Source organism: Heterodontus francisci, chromosome 28 (genome assembly GCF_036365525.1).
Source record: "Heterodontus francisci isolate sHetFra1 chromosome 28, sHetFra1.hap1, whole genome shotgun sequence".
NCBI lineage: Eukaryota > Metazoa > Chordata > Chondrichthyes > Heterodontiformes > Heterodontidae > Heterodontus > Heterodontus francisci.
This window is the reverse complement of record NC_090398.1, coordinates 19,765,230-19,785,515: the sequence shown is the minus strand read 5'-3', so window position 1 is coordinate 19,785,515 and position 20,286 is coordinate 19,765,230. Positions and strand designations below refer to the sequence as shown.

The 20,286-nt window shown below is 45.6% G+C and overlaps 1 protein-coding gene across 1 annotated transcript; it reads left to right on the top strand.

The window, feature by feature from the left end:
- Positions 1 to 18,169: 18,169 nt before the first annotated feature.
- Positions 18,170 to 18,979, top strand: LOC137385250 (probable G-protein coupled receptor 139). The gene has a single exon (XM_068060235.1). The coding sequence runs from the start codon at positions 18,170 to 18,172 to the stop codon at positions 18,977 to 18,979; it is 810 nt and encodes a 269-aa protein (XP_067916336.1).
- The last annotated feature ends 1,307 nt before the right edge of the window (positions 18,980 to 20,286 follow it).

The window sequence follows — 20,286 nt, the reverse complement described above, 5'->3', positions numbered from 1 at the left end:
TTCACTTTCCTACTGCTATTGTCTGACTGTCTCAGGTTTTGTATATTGTTCCCTTCATGTGGTGAATTGTAAACACCTTCAATTCTGTGTATTTGCAAGGGATACAAATCAAATTCTCACCTTATCTCATCAACCAAAACCTGCAAGTCCATTCAAACCCCCCTGATTCCTGTCTCTGTAAAGATATCTCACATTTCTACAATGCAGGAATGTCTGAATGGAAACAGCTTTTGACACATTTCCCGACACATTTCAGGATGAGGAGCAAGTTACAACTCACAGATTCCAAGCCCCAAATTGAGCTTTATGGTAGAAAAGGTAACATTGATGAAATCCCAGGTCTCTCTGTCCTGGCACCAATTCTAACATTGTACCATTTAGTTTATATCACTCAGTCTTCCTTCCAAAATGCATCATTTCACATTTCTCAGCATTGAAGTTAACCTGCTATGTGTCTGTCCAATGATAGGTTGGATAGTAAGCTGTCAAGAGGACATAAAGAGTCTACAAAGAGATTTCGATAGGTTAAGTGAGTGAGCAAAAAAGATGGAGTATAATCTGGGAAAATGTGAGCTTGTCCACTTTAGCAGGAAGAATAAAAAGCAGTATATTATTTAAATGGAGAGAGACTGCAGAACTGTACAGCAGAGGGATCTGGGTGTCCTGGTACATGAATGACAAAATGTTACTATGCAGGTACAGCGAGTGATTCGGAAGGCAAATGGAATGTTGTTGTTTATTGCAAGGTGAATAGAATATAAAAGTAGGGAAGGGTTGCTACAGCTGTACAGGGCATAAGTTAGAGCACATCTGGAGTACTGTGGACTGTTTTGGTCTCCTTACTTAAGAAATTATATAATTGCATCAGAAGTAGTTCAGAGAAGGTTCACTAGGCTGATTCCTGGATGAAGGGGTTATCTTACAAGGAAAGGTTGAACAGGTTGGACCTATTCCCACTGGAGATTTGAAGAATGAGAGGTGATCTTATTGAAACATCTCAGGTCCTGAGGGAACTGGACAGGGAGGATTCTGAGAGGATGTTTCCACTTGTTGGGGAGACTAGAACTAGGGAACACAGTTTAAAAATTAGGGACATCCCATTTAAAACTAAGATCAGGAGAAATGTTTTTCTCTCAGAGGGTGGTTAATCTGTGGAATTCTCTTCCCCAGAGAGCAGTGGAGGCTGGATCATTGAATATATTCAAGGCTGAGTTAGATAGATTTTTGATCAATTAGGGAGTCAAGGGTTATGGGGGTCAGACAGGAAAGTGGAGTTGAGGTCACAATCAGATCAGCCATTGAATGGCAGAGCAGGCTCGTGGGGCCGAATGGCCTACTCCTGCTCCTAATTCATTTGTTCTTGTGTGTTCCATTTCACCAGACTGCCTCTATCCTCCTAAAGTCTGCTACTACTCCCCTGTTTATTACATTGCAGATGACACAAACATTGGCAAACATTGAAGTTATGCCCTGTAAACCCAAGTCCAAGTCATTAGTATATATCAAAAAGATCAGTGGTTCTAATATAAACCTCCACTATATACCTCCCTTCAGTCTGAAACAACCATTGTCCACTCTCTCAGCCAATGTCGTATCCACTCAGCCACTGCCCCTTTCATCCATGGAGCACTAATATTGCTAACGGGTCTATTATGAGGCACCGTTAAGTCCTCCCCATGAGGACCCTGGTCCCAGACCTCTCTGTTTCTACTCTCCCATCAACATTCCCCAGACAGGTACAGCATGGATTAGATGCAGAGTAATGCTCCCTCTACACTGTCCCATCCAACATTCCCAGGGCAGGAAGATCATGGGGTGGATACAGAAAGAATCTCACTCTACACTGTCAGAAACAGACACAGTGAGAGACAGAAAGTGAGAAACAGAGAGACATAGACTGACAGGGTGACTGAGAGTGAAAGAAGGATATTTAACATCGGATATTGGAAGAGGAGGATGCAATTTAACTCCACAACCCTGTTCCAGCATTCAATGGAGTGTTTGATGGGCTACATTAATCGGCCGTATACAGTCCTGTATCAGGCTGTGAAGAAGCAGAGCATGTTCAGTACACAACGGGTCAAAGGGAATGATTCACACCTGTCTGCTACTGGGAAGAAAGACTGACCTTGACATCAAGGCAGCGTTTGACTGAGTGTGGCATCGAGGAGCCTGAGTAAAATTGAAGTCAGTGGGAATCAGGGGGAAAACACTTTGCTGGTTTGAATCATACCGAGCACTAAGGAAGATTGTTGTGGTTGTTGGAAGTCAATCATCTCAGTCCCTGGCCACCACTGCAGGAGTTCCTCAGGGTAATGTCCTCAGCCCAACCATCTTCAGCTGAGATCCCAGCAGAAAATGCTGGATATACTGAGCAGGGCAAGCAGCATCTGTGGAGAGAGAAATAGAGTTAGCGATTCAGCTCAATGGTTTCCAGATTTCCAGCATCCACAGTATTTGCCTCTGATAATGTAGCAATCCAGAGCCACATGCACCAAGGCTCAGACAACATTCAGGCTTGGGCCGACCAGTGGCAATTAACATTCACATCACCCAAGTGCCAGGCAATGACCATCTGCAATACGAGAGAATCCAACCACCTCCCCATGGCATTCAAAGCATTATCCCATCGCTGAATCCACCAGCATCAACGTCCTGGGGAAACATTGACATCAAACTTAACTGAATGAAACAATAGTTTTTTCACCATCTCTCTGAGACAGAGAGACACAGATAAAGAATGTGAATGGACCTTGACAGAACCTCAGTAAATTGTTCCAACCGTTGATAACGATAGAAATCAAGGATTATATCAGAGCAAAGGAAGAGGCATATAACGTTAGCCCCTTTATAACTGTATCCTTTAGTTTAGATTGCCTCTCCTCCTTCTTCCTACCTGTGGAGGTGGATGATGTGGGCATGGTTCTTAATGAATACCATGTCTCTGTCTTCATAAAAGAGGGGGAACGATGCAGACAGTGTAGTTAAAGAGGAGGGTGTGAAATATTGGATGGGATAAACAGAGTGAGAGGGAATTATTAAGGTGTTTGGCAGTTTTGAAAGTGAATGAATGGTCAGGCCTGGATGTACTGGAGTCAGTTCAGAGAAGGTTCACTGGGCTGATTCCTGGGATGAAGGGGTTGTCCTATGAGGAATGGTTGACCAGGTTGGGCCTGTACACATTGGAGTTTAGAAGAATGAGAGGTAATCTTATTGAAACATACAAGATTCTGAGGGGACTTTACAGGGCGGATGCTGGGAGGATGTTCCACTTGTGGGGGAGTCTGGAACTAGGGGGCACAGTTTAAAAATAAAGAGTCTCCCATTTATGACAAAGATGAGGAGGAATTTTTTTCTCTCAGCGGTTGGTTAGACTCTGGAATTCTCTTCCCCAGAGAGCAGTGGAGGTTGTGTCATTGAATATATTCAAGGCTCAGTTAGACAGATTTATGAGCAACAAGGGAGTCAAAGGTTATGGGGGATAGGCAAGAAAATGGAGTTAAGCCCACTATCAGATCAGTCATGATCTTATTGAATGGCAGAGCAGGCCCAAGGGGCTGAATGGCCTCCTCCTACTCCTATTTCTTATGATCTTGTGTATAAAATGGAGGGTGTTCTCACCAGATGTGTAAAATGGAGGGCGGGGCCACATACACCTCTCACATTTTAAACCAATTTTTATAACAGACACAAGGCCATGTGTAAGATGGGGTCTAGTGCAGTCCTAACTAGTGCATTGATAACTGAGGCTAGTGTAAAAGGTAGCGAGGGTGCAGAATTTTTCAAATGCATTCAGGGAACTATTTTAGGCCAGTACGTAGCAAGGCCAACAAGAGATGGGTCAGTTCTACACTTAGTTTTCGGGAATGAAGCTGGGCCGCTGGAAGGCAAGTTAGAAAAAGTGGACTGGGAAAAGCTACTTGAAGGTAAATCAGTGTCAGAGCAGTGAGAGTGAATCATTTCATCTTGGAGGATTTATTATTCCAGATTTATTCTTTATTTTCAGAGAAATTCAAATTCACAAAAGACATTCACCTTCCGACTGTTGACTGACTGTCTCAGCTTTTGCATTTTAGAACAAAGAACAAAGAACAGTACAGCACAGGAACAGGCCATTCGGCCCTCCAAGCCTGCGCTGATCTTGATGCCTGCCTAAACTAAAACCTTCTGCACTTCCGGGGACCATATCCCTCTATTCCCATCCTATTCATGTGTTTGTCAAGATGCCTCTTAAACGTCGCTATCGTATATTGTCCCCAATCTTTTTCTTTCATGTGTCTAATGTTAGTCAGACATTGTGAACCACTTCAATCTCTCAGGACATCTACTGTAAAGACCTTCAGTTGTGTGTATCTGCAAGGGACTCAATCCACAATCGAATTCACAGCATATTCAATCAAACAAAATCTTCAACTTCATTCAAACACCCCGATATCCTGTCTCTGCACAGATAACTGACAGTTCCACAATGCAGGAATGTCTGAATTGAAAGAAAGAAACGTCAGCTGTATTTTAAACATTGAGACTGAAATATTTCAGGAGCCTACTCAACCAAGAAGTATTCAGAGAAAAGTCAGGATAGGTATTGAAAGAGAAAGAGAGTGAGCGAAATGGAAAGACAGAGAGACAGAGAGACTGCCTGCTCCTGTATGTGTAACGTACTGTGGGTAGAACGTCAAGTCTCTCTGTTCCTGTACCCATTTTAACATTGTACCATTTAGTTTATATTGCCTGTCCCACAGTCTTCCTTCTAAAATCCATCACTTCACATTTCTCAGCATTGAAGTTAACCAGCCGTGTGTCTGTCCAATTCACCAGACTGCCAATAGCTTCCTGAAGTCTGCTACTATTCTCTTCTCTCTTTACTACATTTCCAAAGTTTTGTGTTATAGAAACAGAGAAAAATAGGAGCAGGAGTAGGCCGTTCAGCCCTTCGAGCCTGCTCCGTCATTCAATATCATCATGGCTTATCATCCAAACTCAGTAACCTCTTCCCGCTTTCTCCCTGTATCCCTTGATCTCATTAGCCCTGAGATCTATATCTAACTCTTTCTTGAATATATTTAATGATTTGGCCTCAACTGCTTTCTGTGGTAGAGAATTCTACAGGTTCATCACTCTCTGGGTGAAGATATCTCTCTGCATCTCAATCCTAAATGGCTTACACCTTATCCTTAGACTGTGACCCCTGGTCATGGACTCCCCCCGCCATCGGGAACATCCTTCCTGTATCTAGTCTGTCCAGTCCTGTTAGAATTTTGCAGGTTTCTATGAGATCCCCTCTCATTCTTCTAAACTTTAACGAATACAAGCCTAATCAACCCAATCTCTCTTCATACGTTAGTCCCAGGAATCAGTCTAGTAAACCTTCTTTACACTCCCTCCAGAGCAAGAACATCCTTCCTCAGATAAGGAGACCAAAACTGCACACAATCCTCCAGATGTGGTCTCACCAAGGCCTTGTATAATTGCAGCAAGACATCCTCGCTCCTGTACTCGAATCCTCTCGCTATGAAGGCCAACATACCATTTGCCTTCTTAACTGCCTGCTGCACCTGCATGCTTACCTTCAGCGATGGTGCACAAGGACACACAGGTCTCGCTGCACCTCCCCCTTTCCCAATTTATCGCTGTTCAGATAATAATCTGCCTTTCTGTTTTTGCCACCAAAGTGGATAACCTCACATTTATCCACATCTGCCATGTATTTGCCCACTCACTCAACCTGTCCAAATCACACTGGAGTTTCTCTGCATCCTCCTCACAGCTCACACTCCTTTGATGTTCTGCCCTGGAAACCCAAGTCAGGTCATTAATATACATCAGCAAGAGCAGTGGTTCCATACAAACCTCTGGGGGACATCACTCTATACCTCCCTCCAGTCTGAAACAACCGTTCACCACTACTCTCTGTGTTCTGTCTCTTGGTCAATGTTAGATACAGAAGTGAGGGAGGCATAGAGAGAGACAGAGAGAGGGTGGGATAGAGAGGTGAGACATCAAAGAGAGTGAGACAGAGTGAGAGAGAGACACAGCAAGGGAGACAGAGAGAGGTAGAGAGGGAGCGAGACAGAAGCATGGAGTGATCGAGTGACAGAAACAGACAGAGGGAGAGGGAGAGAGAGAGAGAGACAGAAAGAGGATGCGAGAGAGGAAGAGAGGGAGAGAGAGACAGAGCAAGAGGGACAGACAGGCATGGAGTGAGACAGTAACAGAAACAGAGAGAGGGAGAGCGCGATAGAGGGCGAGCGAGAGGGAAAAGAGAGGGAGAGAGAGACGGAACAGGGAGAGAGAGAGACAGAGCAGGGAGACAGGCAGGCATGGAGTGAGAGAGTGACAGAAACAGAGAGAGGGAGGGAAAGAGAGAGAGAGAGATGGAGACAAGGAGACAGAGTGAGATGGAGAGAGAGACAGAGAGGGAGGGATGGAGGGAGAGACAAAGAGGAGACATCGAGACAGAGAGAGGGAGGGAGAGATAAACAGAGAGACAGAGAGAGGGAGACGAAGTGAGGGAGACATAGAGAGACAGAGAGCGGGAGACGAAGTGAGGGAGGCATAGAGAGACAGAGAGGGAGGCAGAGAGAGACAAAGGGGGAAAGAGAAAAAGAGAGATGTAGAGAGTGAGGGAGGGAGAGAGAGAGAGGGAGGCATAGAGAGACAGAGAGCGGGAGGGTGAGAGAGAGACATAGAGTGGGAGGGAGGGAGAGAGAGAGAGACAGAGAGGGATGGAATGGGAGACGAAGTGACGGGGGGTAGAGAGACAGACATACAGAGAGAGGGAGCAAGAAAGAGAGGGAGGGAGAGACATGTAGGGAGAGAGAGAGAGAGAAATAGAGGGAGGGGAGTGAAAGAAAGGCAGAGAGGGAGAAGAGAGCGAGACAGAGAGAGAGACAGAGACAGAGCAAGGGAGACAGAGAGAGTAAGAGAGGGCAGACAGAGGCTTGGAGTGAGAGAGCGACAGAAACAGAGAGAGGGAGGGAGAGAGAGAGAAAGCGAAAGGGAGAGAGAGAGACAGAGAGATGGTTTCCAGATTTCCAGCATCCACAAAATTTTGCCTCAGATAAAGGGACCCTGCACTGCCAGAACTGTCCCAAACTTTTAACCTGTCTGGACCCCTCATGACTTTGAACACAGAACACAGAACAAACCTAAAATGGCTGACTGATATTTGTGGTTTTCTACGTTCTGAGAGAGGAGAGAGAGTCAGACAGGCAGATAGAGAGAAAACACAGACCGAGAGGGTGAGTGAGACACAGAGAGTGATAGCAGTAATTTTGTCATAGAATATAGGAAGAGAAGGAGGCCATTTAGCCCTTCAACCCTGTTCTGTCATTAAACAAGCTCATGGCTGATCTGTGATCTAAGACCATATACCAGTCTTGGCCCCTTATCACTTAATACTTTTGGTGAACAATAATCTATCAAACTCAGATTTAAACATTAACAAGTGGCTCAGCATCAATTGCCGTTTGTGGAAGAGAGTTCCACTTGCTCCGGTACAGTTTGAGATTTAAAAAATCCTCCTTCCCCGTAAATCCCCTCAGCCTTTTCACTCAGCTCCCTCCAGACGGAATTGGCAACAAGACAGCAAGAAACAAACAGGAAACAGGGATTTCAGGAGAGAAAGGTTTCACCTGATGTTCTTGTCACAGGATTCTCTGTCATGGGAGAGGTCATCGCAGATCCTACAGAAATAAACAACTCATTAATATCAGACAGAGAATTGGAGTAAAATAGAGACCAGATCGGTGAAAGCTTTCAGTCTGTCATAAAAAGTGAAATGGTTAAACAATGTTGTTATGGGAGAGGCCTGGCCTCCATTTGACTCCATTCAGATGGACGGATGGATATTAATATAAATAAAGATATATATTTGTCTCGGTTGGAGATGGAATCATTTCTGGTCGTGAGAATGTCTTCAGTCTTGTTACTAGCTATCAGCCGCTGTATACAATTTCTAATTGCTCTGGTTTGATGTGGGTAATATTTATGTTTGAAAGGATGGGGTGAATCTTATAACAATTGCCAGAGATGAAGTGGGATTGAGGGACTGGAGTAAAGGTCAGTAACAGTGCAATTCACTTTACACGACTGAGTAACAAACTCTGTTGTGTTAAAGTTTAATAAATCACACTTGTGTTGCACTGTGACAATTGTTAGCAGTTTTTTTTAACAATAGGGATTGTTTTACTCACAGGATTTTCGATTGTATTTTCCTTTATTGGCCGATGTATAGAATATAAGAGCAGGGAGGTTATGCTGGAACTGCATAAAACACTAGTTAGACCACAGCTAGAGTACTGCATACAGTTCTGGTCAGCACATTACAGGAAGGATGTGATTGTAGGAGAGAGGATACAGAGGAGATTTATAGAGGATGTTGTCAGGAATGAAGAATTTTAGCTGTGAGGAAAGATTGGACAGGCTGGAGTTATTTTTTTTGGAACAGAGGAGGCTGAGGGGAGATTTAATGGAGGTGTATAAAATTGTGAAGAGCCTGGATACAGTGGATAGGAAGGGCCTATGAAGAACAACCCAAGCTCTACAATCTATCCATATATCTGAAAGAACTGAAATAAAGACAGAGAGAGAGAGAAAGAGGGACAGAGAGAGAGAGATAGAGATAGAGAGGGGGCGGGAGGGGGAGAAAGAGAGAGCGAGTGGGAGGGGGAGAGGGAGGGCAAGTGAGAGAGTGGGAGGGAGGGAGAGAGAAACGGGGAGAGAGAGACTGGTGGAGAGAGAGAGAGAGAGACGGACTGAGGGGGGTGGGGGAAGAGAGAGAGAGAGAGAGAGACTGGCTGAGGGACAGAGAGAGAGACCGGGTGAAGGAGAGGGTGAAGAATAAAATATCCCAAAGGGATGGAACAAGTTTGAGGGGCCGAACGGCCTCCTCCTATCTTCCTAAGGGCTTTACTAATATTACAAGGTCGTGATGATAATTTTGAATAAATAAAATGGAATTAATTGACAATAGTTTCTCCTTTAAGATTACTGATCCTATCACCTCCTAACGTGCTATAGTACTCTATGATTCGATGGTCCTGTTCTGAGAGAGAGAGAGAATGAGATGGGGTAAGAGAGAGAGAGAGAGATGGGGTGAGGGAGAGACAGAGAGAGAGATGGGTTTGGGAGAGAGAGAGAAAGAAAGATACAGAGATGGGGTGATAGAGAGAGAGACGGGGTGAGAGAGAGATAGACAGAGACAGGGTGAGGGAGGGAGAGAGACAGGTAAGGACGATAGAGAGAGACTGGCTGAGGGACAGAGAGAGACACACACAGTAAGGGAGAGGGTGAGGAATAAAATATCTCAAAGAGATAGGACGGGCTCGAGGGGCCGAATGGCCTCCTCCTCTCTTCCTAAGGGCTTTATTAATATTAAATACTGAACTAAACAAGGTCATGATGATAATTTTTAGCAAATTAAATGGAATTAACTAACAATAGTTTCTCCTTTAAAATTATTAATCCGAATTCACAATTTTACTTGTGTGAATTTGGGTTGACAGATAATTTGCTGTTTATTAACATCACTGAGTAAATAAATATTTGAAGATTCAATGTCACTTTGTTCCCATCCTTGTTCAAACTCCTCCTGACTCACTCAAAGGTTTAAATCTGAGGAGCAGTTCTGGCGGTGCGGGGTCCCTTTAAGAGGTTGGGACTAACCCTCTCCCTGTTCCCCCTCGGGGTCACAACACTGGGTCAGGGGTCACAGACTGCACAGATACTGGCATTGACCCATAACCCCCTGACCCCCAGGAAAAGGAAAGTAAAACTTCTGGTCCCTGTGAAATCAGATTGACAGTAAATTTAAACCCCAAGAGTGAAATATGAAAGGATAAAAAGAGAGATTTTGATGTTTGTAAAAACATTATTTACACAGACGGAAGTGTTTGTGTTTACCTGTCTAAGTTGGTCAATGTGAATATATGTGTCTCGGTGTGGGTTTCTCTCTCTCTCTCGGTCAGTGGGAATGGTGTCCCCATCTCACTGCAGTTACTGCCCCCTCTCACCATCTCCATCTACTGGTGTCCCCGTCTCACTGCAGTTACTGCCCCCTCTCACCATCTCCATCTACTGGTGTCCCCGTCTCACTGCAGTTACTGCCCCCTCTCACCATCTCCATCTGCTGGTGTCCCCGTCTCACTGCAGTTACTGACCCCTCTCACCACCTCCATCTGCTGGTGTCCCCATCTCACTGCAGTTACTGCCCCCTCTCACCATCTCCATCTGCTGGTGTCCCCGTCTCACTGCAGTTACTGCACCCTCTCACCATCTCCATCTGCTGGTGTCCCCGTCTCACTGCAGTTACTGCCCCCTCTCACCATCTCCATCTGCTGGTGTCCCCGTCTCACTGCAGTTACTGCTCCCTCTCACCATCTCCATCTGCTGGTGTCCCCGTCTCACTGCAGTTACTGCCCCCTCTCACCATCTCCATCTCCCGGTGTCCTTGTCTCACTGCAGTTACTGCCCCCTCTCACCATCTCCATCTGCTGGTGCACCCGTCTCACTGCAGTTACTGCCCCCTCTCACCTTCTCCATCTGCTGGTGTCCTTGTCTCACTGCAGTTACTGCCCCTCTCACCATCTCCATCTACTGGTGTCCTTGTCTCACTGCAGTTACTGCCCCCTCTCACCTTCTCCATCTGCTGGTGTACCCGTCTCACTGCAGTTACTGCCCCCTCTCACCATCTCCATCTCCTGGTGTCCTTGTCTCACTGCAGTTACTGCCCCCTCTCACCATCTCCATCTGCTGGTGTCCCTGTCTCACTGCAGTTACTGCCCCCTCTCACCATCTCCATCTCCCGGTGTCCCTCTCTCACAGCAGTTACTGCCCCCTCTCACCATCTCCATCTCCTGGTGTCCTTGTCTCACTGCAGTTACTGCCCCCTCTCACCATCTCCACCTGCTGGTGACCCCATCTCACTGCAGTTACTGCCCCCTCTCACCATCTCCATCTCCCGGTGTCCTTGGCTCACTGCAGTTGCTGCCCCCTCTCACCATCTCCATCTGCTGGTGTCCTTGTCTCACTGCAGTTACTGCCCGCCTCACCATCTCCATCTGCTGGTGTCCCTCTCTCACTGCAGTTACTGCCCCCTCTCACCATCTCCATCTGCTGGTGTCCTTGTCTCACTGCAGTTACTGCCCCCCTCACCATCTCCATCTGCTGGTGTCCCTCTCTCATTGCAGTTACTGCCCCGTCTCACCATCTCCATCTCCTGGTGTCCTTGTCTCACTGCAGTTACTGCCCCTCTTCATCGTCATTACAAGCAGGCAATGATCTGAATTAATGGCTGTACTTGGGCAAGTGAAGGCTTTCTTGATGTTGTTCTTGTTTCTTTCACTGATCATCAGAAAATCGAAAAGCAAAATACTGCGGATGCTGGAAATCTGAAATAAAAACAAGAAATGCTGGAACCACTCAGCAGGTCTGGCAGCATCTGTGGAAAGAGAAGCAGAGTTAACGTTTCGGGTCAGTGACCCTTCTTCTAAATTATTGATGTTGAGTCTAAACAACTCTTTCATGCAGATGTCTATTTTACCACTCTGGTCGGGTGTCCTCACATTCCATTTTTCGCTGTTCAAAACTTCTTGTCTGGGTTTGAGAGTACCTCAACATTAACACCTCCAGTACTGCCCACCTCAACATTCAACCCGCTGAGAAATAAAAAGTCACCTCAATATCAAATTCCCTCAGTGAAACCCCGCCTTAACATCGGACCCTCCCAGTAATGTCCGCCTCAACATTCAACTCGGGTCCTGGGCCCTGTCCCAGCTCCTGCCACTCACCAGTCCTTTCCACTCCTCTGTCATCGCCACACCCTTGCTTCCTCTGCTCCTCGGGTATCGCTGCTTGCTGGCTCCCGCCACTCCTCAGCCATTGCTGCTCTCTGTCTCCTGGCGCTCCTCGGCTCTAATAGATCATGTTTCATGAATCAAACTCCTCTGCCATTCGTCGACTCTCCATGCCACCTCCTTCCAAGTCAACATATAAATTTTTCTGGTTCCCTCTATTTCTTGTTTCCGTCCATGTCTTTTAATGAGTGTTAATTATTTCGCACACCTCTAAAAACTGTTGGTTATGTCAGCTCAATGTTTTTTTTACAAACAGTCCCATACACTTTGCCATTTATTTAAACGTTTTTAAAATGTTTTGGAAAATTAAAAAAAATCAACGTTTATAAAAGTTTTACTCACCAGTTTTAAGCGAAAAAGGACTTAATAGGTTAGGTAAACACTACTCACCTTCCTGTAAGCTCCAGGTAACTTTTGGGACATGCCTTATGCTGCTGTTAGTTTTGGCTGATTCCGTGAGCCTGTCTCCTCTTCACTCCTGTACGTGCTCTAACGTTTACAATTACATTGAACTATGCCGGAGAGATCTGGTGGGACCCACATCCTGAGGAAATCATCTGGGAATCCCATTACAATTTTCACCTGGATCATAAAGTTCGGGAAGTTGACATTTTTGGTCGAGGTCAGCGGCAAGCACAGTAACTTCACTGCTGACTGCAAAATAGGGGCCAGAGAATCAATCGGAACAGCATTCCACCCATCACTGTCTGTGCTGACTCTTTCAAAGAATGATCTGTGATGTGGAGCAAACTTTGTGGTCCGTGCATGGCATCTGGTCATGTAACTTGTACACAATTTATTTTCTCTATTTCTCTCCTTTGTGCACCGCAGACTGGGCTACAGATTCATGGAGGTCTTATTTCTATAAGTTAATTTGTTGTTATATACTTCTTAAAACGTAGACTCCCTTTTTGGCAACCTGTGGCTTTGAACACTTTTGAAGGAGGTTTTGACACACTGCCAATGAGTCCCACTCTCCTGCTCTTCCCCGACATTGCTGCAATGTTTTCCGCTAGAAGTATATATCCTGTTCCCTTTTGAAAGTTCCGACAGAATCAGCTGTGACCAGATTTTTCAGACAAAATATTTGAGATAACAACGACTTTTCTTTTGCTGATAGTGACATCAAAGTGATATTCAGTGTCGAGGTTGATCTCTCAGAATGTTGGAGATATGGGATTAGCTGGGAGATTTCTCCTGAATTCACCACAACTTTCAGGGAGAGCGGTTTGATCCGGAGAAAGTGGGCCTCTTTGAAGAAATTGAGAGCTTCCATCCAGCCAATCTTGATGTTGAGAGTTTAGTGCAGAACTTCTTGAAAACAATGTTCAGAGGAAACTGCCTTCATTCCACTTATGGGGATATGAGGACAGATGACCAACAGATTGGTCAATGAGATATGCTTTAAGGAGCATCTTAAATTATGAGAAAGAGGCAGCGAGGTTTGGGCCCAAAACACTGAAGGAATAGCAGCCAATAGCGGCAGGAAGAAGTGGGAGATGCTGTAGAGGCCAAAGAAGGAGCAATGGAAAGTTCTGGAAGGGTCACATTTTTTTTCTATCCCCTCAAAATGTGCTGGAAAACAGAAACATTTCTCTCTGAATCCTGAAAAAACCCAGGCTCTATCGAATAGATAGTAGATAACATCTCTCATACTTCTGGCTTTCCAAATATGTTTGAATAATTTGGACATTCACAGACAAAACATTCAACAATCACTCCAATTTTCAGTAATTTTGACTTTTTAATTTTAAAAGTACCCAGCATTTCCCTCTCACAATTTCAAAGCCACATTCCTTACTCCTGCTAATACATTTTCACCATTTTATATTTTTTTATGTTTCTGTTCCAACAATACTATTAATTCCGCTCTCTAGTCTCGGATCCGAATATTCCCGCTCACCCATCCAGTCAGAAAGGCTGATGGTCCTTCAATGGCTTCATGGATTTTTCCTGTAAATCCATTTTTGGTGATCAGTTCAGATCGCAGCCATCCCTTCCCTTCCCTTCCCCCTCAACTCACTTTCGTGCCTGAACAACGTGCCTTTCCTCCTGCACCAGCACTGCTACCACACCTGCCTTATATTTCCATCCATAGACAGCGCAGTGGGAAACAATCTCGAAATCACCACCATGATGTCTTGTTTTAGTTTACAGCTCAGGCCCTAATATTCCCCTTATAAATGTATTTCTATCTGTATTATTGGTTCTGACCATGACTATTCTCTGCTCTCATTTTCATCAAACAGATGATGCCACACGTTCCAGGATATTCTTTCCTCTGGCACCAGTGAGACCGTTTTCCATTCAGGTCCTGCTGCTGTCTGCAAATCTGTTTCTCTATCCCCCCGGGAGAGAATTTACCAGCTCTATTGCTCTGATATTCTTATGTCCCTTTTGCTTCGCTTCTCACCCCACGCCACTCGAAATGGTCCCCTGACCCATGGTGCTACGCTGTCGCTCAGGAAGATCCATCTCTATCCACCTTTCAGTCCCAAATGCCAGGTATCTATCAGACAGTTCCAGTACTCAAGGACTCCCTCCACCTGTGACTGCAATACCCCTATAGGTGGTCACGAAGTCCCTCTTTCTACTCATCCTCTGTCCTGTTCACTTTGAATCTTGCCCTCTGCTTGAACCTTCAGCCATGGCAGGAACAGACTTTCCCAGATTCTGATGCTATTTAACAAGGAAAAGCCGGTATTTAACATTGTTGTAGAAAGTTACACATTTACCTTGACAGTTGTTAGTGAGATAGTTTGCAGCACCTGTTCCTACTTTAACAAATCAAAACCTGTCAACCCAGATATTTGCACTTTATTGAAATACAAGCAGAAACATTAGTTTTTATTGTTGCAAAGAACCCATACATAGTATCAGGCACACGGAATTTCCTGTGCACTAAATCCAAGTATTCTCCTAAAACATGGAGATTCTGTTGGAAGAAAGGTGTTTTTTGTTGTCCTGAAAGATAAAGTCTGTGAAATCGGACAAATCTTTCATTCCCTCCTTTATCTCCTGACTAAGCAATTACCTGGGGTGGGATGAGGGAGGCGTGGTGTTTACATCCCAGTGTAGGTATAAGGATGTTTGATGTCTGACTTGGTTTGAATTTAACCCAGTTCGGATCAAAATGAATTTCATTTATCAACCATCGATTTGGTTATCCTCAAGCTGCTGAGTGAGTCAGTTAACTATTTCTTACAAATCGGCAAGGAAGAATGTAAACCTGACGTCATGCACTGACCAAATTGAACTCTTACAAATCACAAACTAAAGTTAAAGCTGGGAACAGAGGTGATTTATAGACATTAAAACATGGAAACAGAGTTAGCGAGCAATTGAGTAGCAAAGTACCAAAGGGTAAAGTTACTGAACTAAATCGTAAAGATTTCCCTAGCAATTAGTATATCACGTTGGATAAGGATGATGTAGGTGGAGAGATCAGGAAGGGGGATTGTGATATACCTGACCATATTAACATTGAAAGGGAGGAAGTATTAGATGTTTTAGCGGGCTTAAAAGTGGATAAATCCCCAGGCCCAGATGAGATGTATCCCAGGTTGTTATGTGAGGCAAAGGAGGTGATGACAGGGGCTCGAACACAAATTTTCAGATCCTCTCTGACCATCGGAGAGGTGCCAGAGGATTGGAGAACAGTGAATATGGTACCATTATTCAAGAATTGTAGCAGGGACAGACCAGGTAATTACAGTCCGGTAAGTCTAACATCAGTGGTGCAGTGACGGGGTACATTTAAAGTGATTGATAGAAAAATTAGAGGGGACATGAGGAAAAACATTTTCACCCAGAGGGGTCTGGAACTCACTGCCTGAAAGGGTAGTTGAGGCAGCGACCCTTAATTCATTCAGAAGGAGTCAGGATATGCAGCTCAAATACTGTAATTTGCAGGGCTATGGATCAAATGCTGGAAGGTGAGATTAGAATAGGTGGATCGTTTTTCGGCCGGCACAGACACGATGGACCAAGTGGCCTCTTTCTGTGCCTTAATCTTTCTATGATTTCTAGCTTTCATATGCTATGCAATGTCCGACAACATTTATGCCACGACCAGCTAAGTTAATCACCAAACATATATACTGCTTCCCTCCGGTCCCCAAGCTCTTTGTGAAATGCTGGTCTACCCCTCAATCATCCAGAACATCCGCTCCCTTTTGTAGAGCAGCTTTCCATTCAAGCGCAGGAGATGTAACACCTGACCTTTCACCTCCTCCATTCCCACTGACCAAAGCCCCAAACAATTCTTCTCGGTGATAAAGGGACTTGCTTCTACTTCTTACAATTTAGCAGCAGCATTCACTGGTCACGATGGTATCTCCTGGGCATTGGGAGAGGAGGAAACATAGAATTAGTGATTGCTTTGCTTGACTCTTCTGTTCAGTCTGCAAGCATAACCCTGAGGTTCCGTTGACTTTTCACTTTAATTCTATCTCCCGCTCTACCCTCGACCTCGTACACTCTTCCACTGAAACACAATGTGGAACAGCAGTGGATCTTTCGATTACACATTTTATAGCCTGTCGAACACAATACTGAGATTAAAAGCTTCATATTATAACTATTGCTCTCACCTTCTTGGACGGCTGGTGCTGGTAATGGAAGATGCCTGAACCAGAGCCACTGGGAGTGGAAGGATTGTGGGCTGGTGCTTGGGGTGAGAATCCCCTATTGGTACACAGCTGCCAGGCTGGTCTATGCAACATTGTCTGTCACTTTTCAGGAACACTGGAGCCTTCTCCACTTTGCCAGATTTTCCGCTCCCCTCCCGCCCTGTTTTTCTGATGGAACCATTTACACCTCCTCTGGATCCATCCTGTTTTTAAATTTCCCATATGCTTTGCACCATCATCCCTTTTGTCATTAAATCACTCCTGCCCTCCACCCAATCACAGACCTGTCCCTTTTTTCCCTCCCCTTTATCTCACTTTTCCCTGGCTCTGTGATAACTTTAAAACTGTTAATCTCTTACATCTTTCAATGCTGATAAAAGACCATCTGCCTGAAACGTTGACTCTGTTTCTCTCTCTCCACAGAATCTGCCTGACATGCTGAGTGTTTCCAACATTCTCCTATTTTATCAGATTTTCAGTATTTATATATTTTTTTCTCCGATGCTTAGGCCTAGATATTAACAGGGGTGAGTGACATCGTTGGGGAACAGAGTTTGAACTCCACAGACTGCCTCTTTTACCCTTGACAGTTCCCCACCTGAAGTGAGCCTGAGTGACAGGCTTGGCTTCCAGCCGGGTAGGGAGGACAGTGGAACAGGCCCCAGGACCAGGGCCGTCCAAATACTCACCCCGGGGCATGGGGGAATCTGCCTAATATTGGGGAGGGTGTGGCTGGTGTCCAATCACTAACTGCAATGGGAAGAGAGTGGAGATATCTCCAATCGTTGAGCTGTCAAGGTCGGGAGGGTTAGCCTATCCTGGAGAGTGATCTGAGCCTGGAGACAGGAAGGGTAATGGGGAGTGTTTAATTCTCAACCACGGGGAGTGGGTCTCATATCCTGGAGTGTGACCTGAGTCTGACATGGTGAAGGGAAAGGGGAGAGGTAGAGCGAGTGTCTGATCCGCAACCTTGGGTAGGGTTCTCCAATCCTGGAGTGTGGTCTGAGTCCGGGGAGGTGGAGGGGGTGGTGGGACTGTCTGATCCAAGACTCGATGTATAGTCTTGATCCTTTGGGTGACCGATTTTGGGGGGGTGGTGATCTGATCCCGGGGGTGTTTAAATGCCATAAGGTGATCCAATCCTTTGGGGGCATCTGATGTAGGAGGGTCCAATCCTGGGGTGGTCCAATCCTGGTAGTGGGTAGTGGGATCTGATGTGTTGCTCCCGGGGGAGTGTCGGACCCGGGTGCGGAATGGTTCCGAATGCCATTACCTTTGTGTGGAATGGGGTATAACAGGGAAACATGGCCAGTCATAGTAAAACCTGGAAAACAGTTTAAATCAGATACCTCCAGCCTCATTGAAGTGGTGAAACTGCCAATAAGCATTCTGGTAGTGGTTGTCTGCCCATGCCCTCTCCCAACTCCGTTAATCCCAGTTGTGGGCAGGTGGGAAGTGGATTGGAGTTGAGCTTGAGATTTTTAAATTTCAACCTCTGAACCGCCTCCAACCCACCTGTTTTTGGTGCTAAAGTCCTGCTTTGGGTCTGACACGGAGAATATTTGATCAGTAATTTCCAGTCTTTTCTCCCTTCTCTCTCTGACAGTGAATCTACTGGCGATTGTGATCCTGTCCCGGGGAAAGTGTGGACTCTCCACCTGTCCCACTCTCTACCTGGTGGCCATGGCAACGGCGGATCTACTGATCATTATCACTCAGGTCATATTGTACAGGATCAGTTTTTATTATTTCCCGGGATCTTTCCTGGGCATCACCCCTGTGTGTACTGTTATCATTGTCCTGCTCCGTGCAGCCATTGACTGTTCTGTCTGGTTCACTGTTACTTTCACCTTTGATCGACATGTGGCCATTTGTTGCCAGAAGCTGAAAACAAAATATTGCACCAAGAAAACTGCGGCAGTGATTCGATCAACATACTGCATTCTGTTCTGTTTAAAAAATGTCCCATTCTACTTTACATATGAACCTGGAGACATAATTGACAGTGTACCATGGGGCTGTACTGCAAAGTCTAGCCTTTTTACTGAGCCCGGATGGGTGGGATTTGACTGGTTTACTACAGTTTTAACCCCTTTGCTACCATTCGCTTTAATTCTGTTGCTGAACGCTCTGACAGTCAGACACATTTTAGTCAGTCGTATCCGTAAGGGGCTGAGGGTTCAGAGCAAGGGAGAGAAACACAGTGACCCAGAGATGGAGAGCAGAAGGAAGTCTGTGATTTTACTCTTCACCATTTCCAGCAGCTTTATACTTCTGTGGTTGGTGTATGTTATAGATTTATTTTATTATACCATAATCGGACCAGCTCCCGGGAGTTACAACGATTCTGAATATATATTTCAACAAGTCTGCTGGATGCTGATGAATTTAAGTTGCTGCACAAACGCATTCATTTATGGGATGACTCAGTCCAAGTTCAGGGAGCAGGTCAAGAACACGGTGAAATATCCACTGACATCAATTATTCAATGAATGAATAAACAATATAACTGAGAGCAACCCAGAAACAGATCCCAGTGTTTCCAGTCCATGAATATAACATTTATCCTCAATGGGCAAGTGGTGACTGACAGCTGGATGATCCTAAATACATTGCCCGGGTGCGTCACACACGCAAAAGAGCAGCAGTGAAGAGGAAAAGAGGTGACCCACAGCTCAAAATATACTGGCGGGGGTGGGTGAGGGGGGACCTCAGAAAGGGCAAAGGGGAGCAGGGCTGCAGACAACACGTGACTGACAACAGGATGGAATACACTTGCGGGTGGGGGAGGGGGGTGGGGTGCAGAATGGGCAGGGAGGTCACACATGCCAAAGAGCAGTGGGGCAGTCGGCAAGAGGTGTCCATTGGAGGAGCGGGCAGAAAGGGGTCGGAAGTGAGTCAGCGCGCCCTCTACAGTGCAGCAGGGCCAACAATAGACACAGACTCTCCTTCACCTGCATGATTCCATTCTCAGTTCCTCACATCTGCTTAGGAAACAAAATCTTTTCTTACAAAAGTAAAATGCTGCAGCTGCTGGAAATGCTCTCGTGTCAGTTGATTATTATTAATGGCTTTAATTTAGGGGACTCTTTATTGACTCCCTTCCATTCCTCCAAGCTAGACAATGCCATCACAGTCTATCTCTTTCCTCAAGTCAAACAGTGGTGTGTGTGGGGGTGCTTGGGGGATTCACAAGGTGCAAGAAATAGAGGAGTGCAGAGATCTAGGAGGGTTGAAGGGGCTGGAAGTGGTCAGAGATAAGGAGGATTGTGGGGCTGGAAGAGGTTACTGAGATATGGAGGATTGTATGGGCTGGAGAAGGTTACAGAGATATGAATGGGGAAGGTTAAAAAGATAGGCAAGGTGGTAGGGGCTGGAGGAAGTTACAGAAAAAGTGCTCGTTGGTGGCTGGGTTGGAGGAGGTTTCAGAGATAGGGCGAAATGCAGGGTCTGGGGGAGGTCACACAAATAGGGACTAATGTACGACTGGAGGATGTTGTCGGGCTTGACGAGGTTAAAAACATGGGGGTGGGGGTAAGGTGGGCGAGGCCTCAGAGGGATTTGAAAACAAGGATGAATATTTTAAAATTGAGATGTTGTTGGACCAGGAGGGAATGTCGGTTCGTGAAGGCGGGGAGATGGGTGAACATGACCTGCTGTGAGGTAGGACATGGGGGAAGTAGAAAGGTGGAAAATGAGGGGTGGGGGGTGGCAATCAGGAGAACGTTGGATTTGGCAAGTTTGGAGATAACAAAGGCAGAGATGAGGATTTCAGCAGCAGATGAGCTGAGGCAAAGGA

Coding starts and splice junctions, on each gene's coding strand:
- LOC137385250 (XM_068060235.1), top strand. CDS start 18,170: ATGGCAACGGCGGATCTACTGATCATTATCACTCAGGTCATATTGTAC.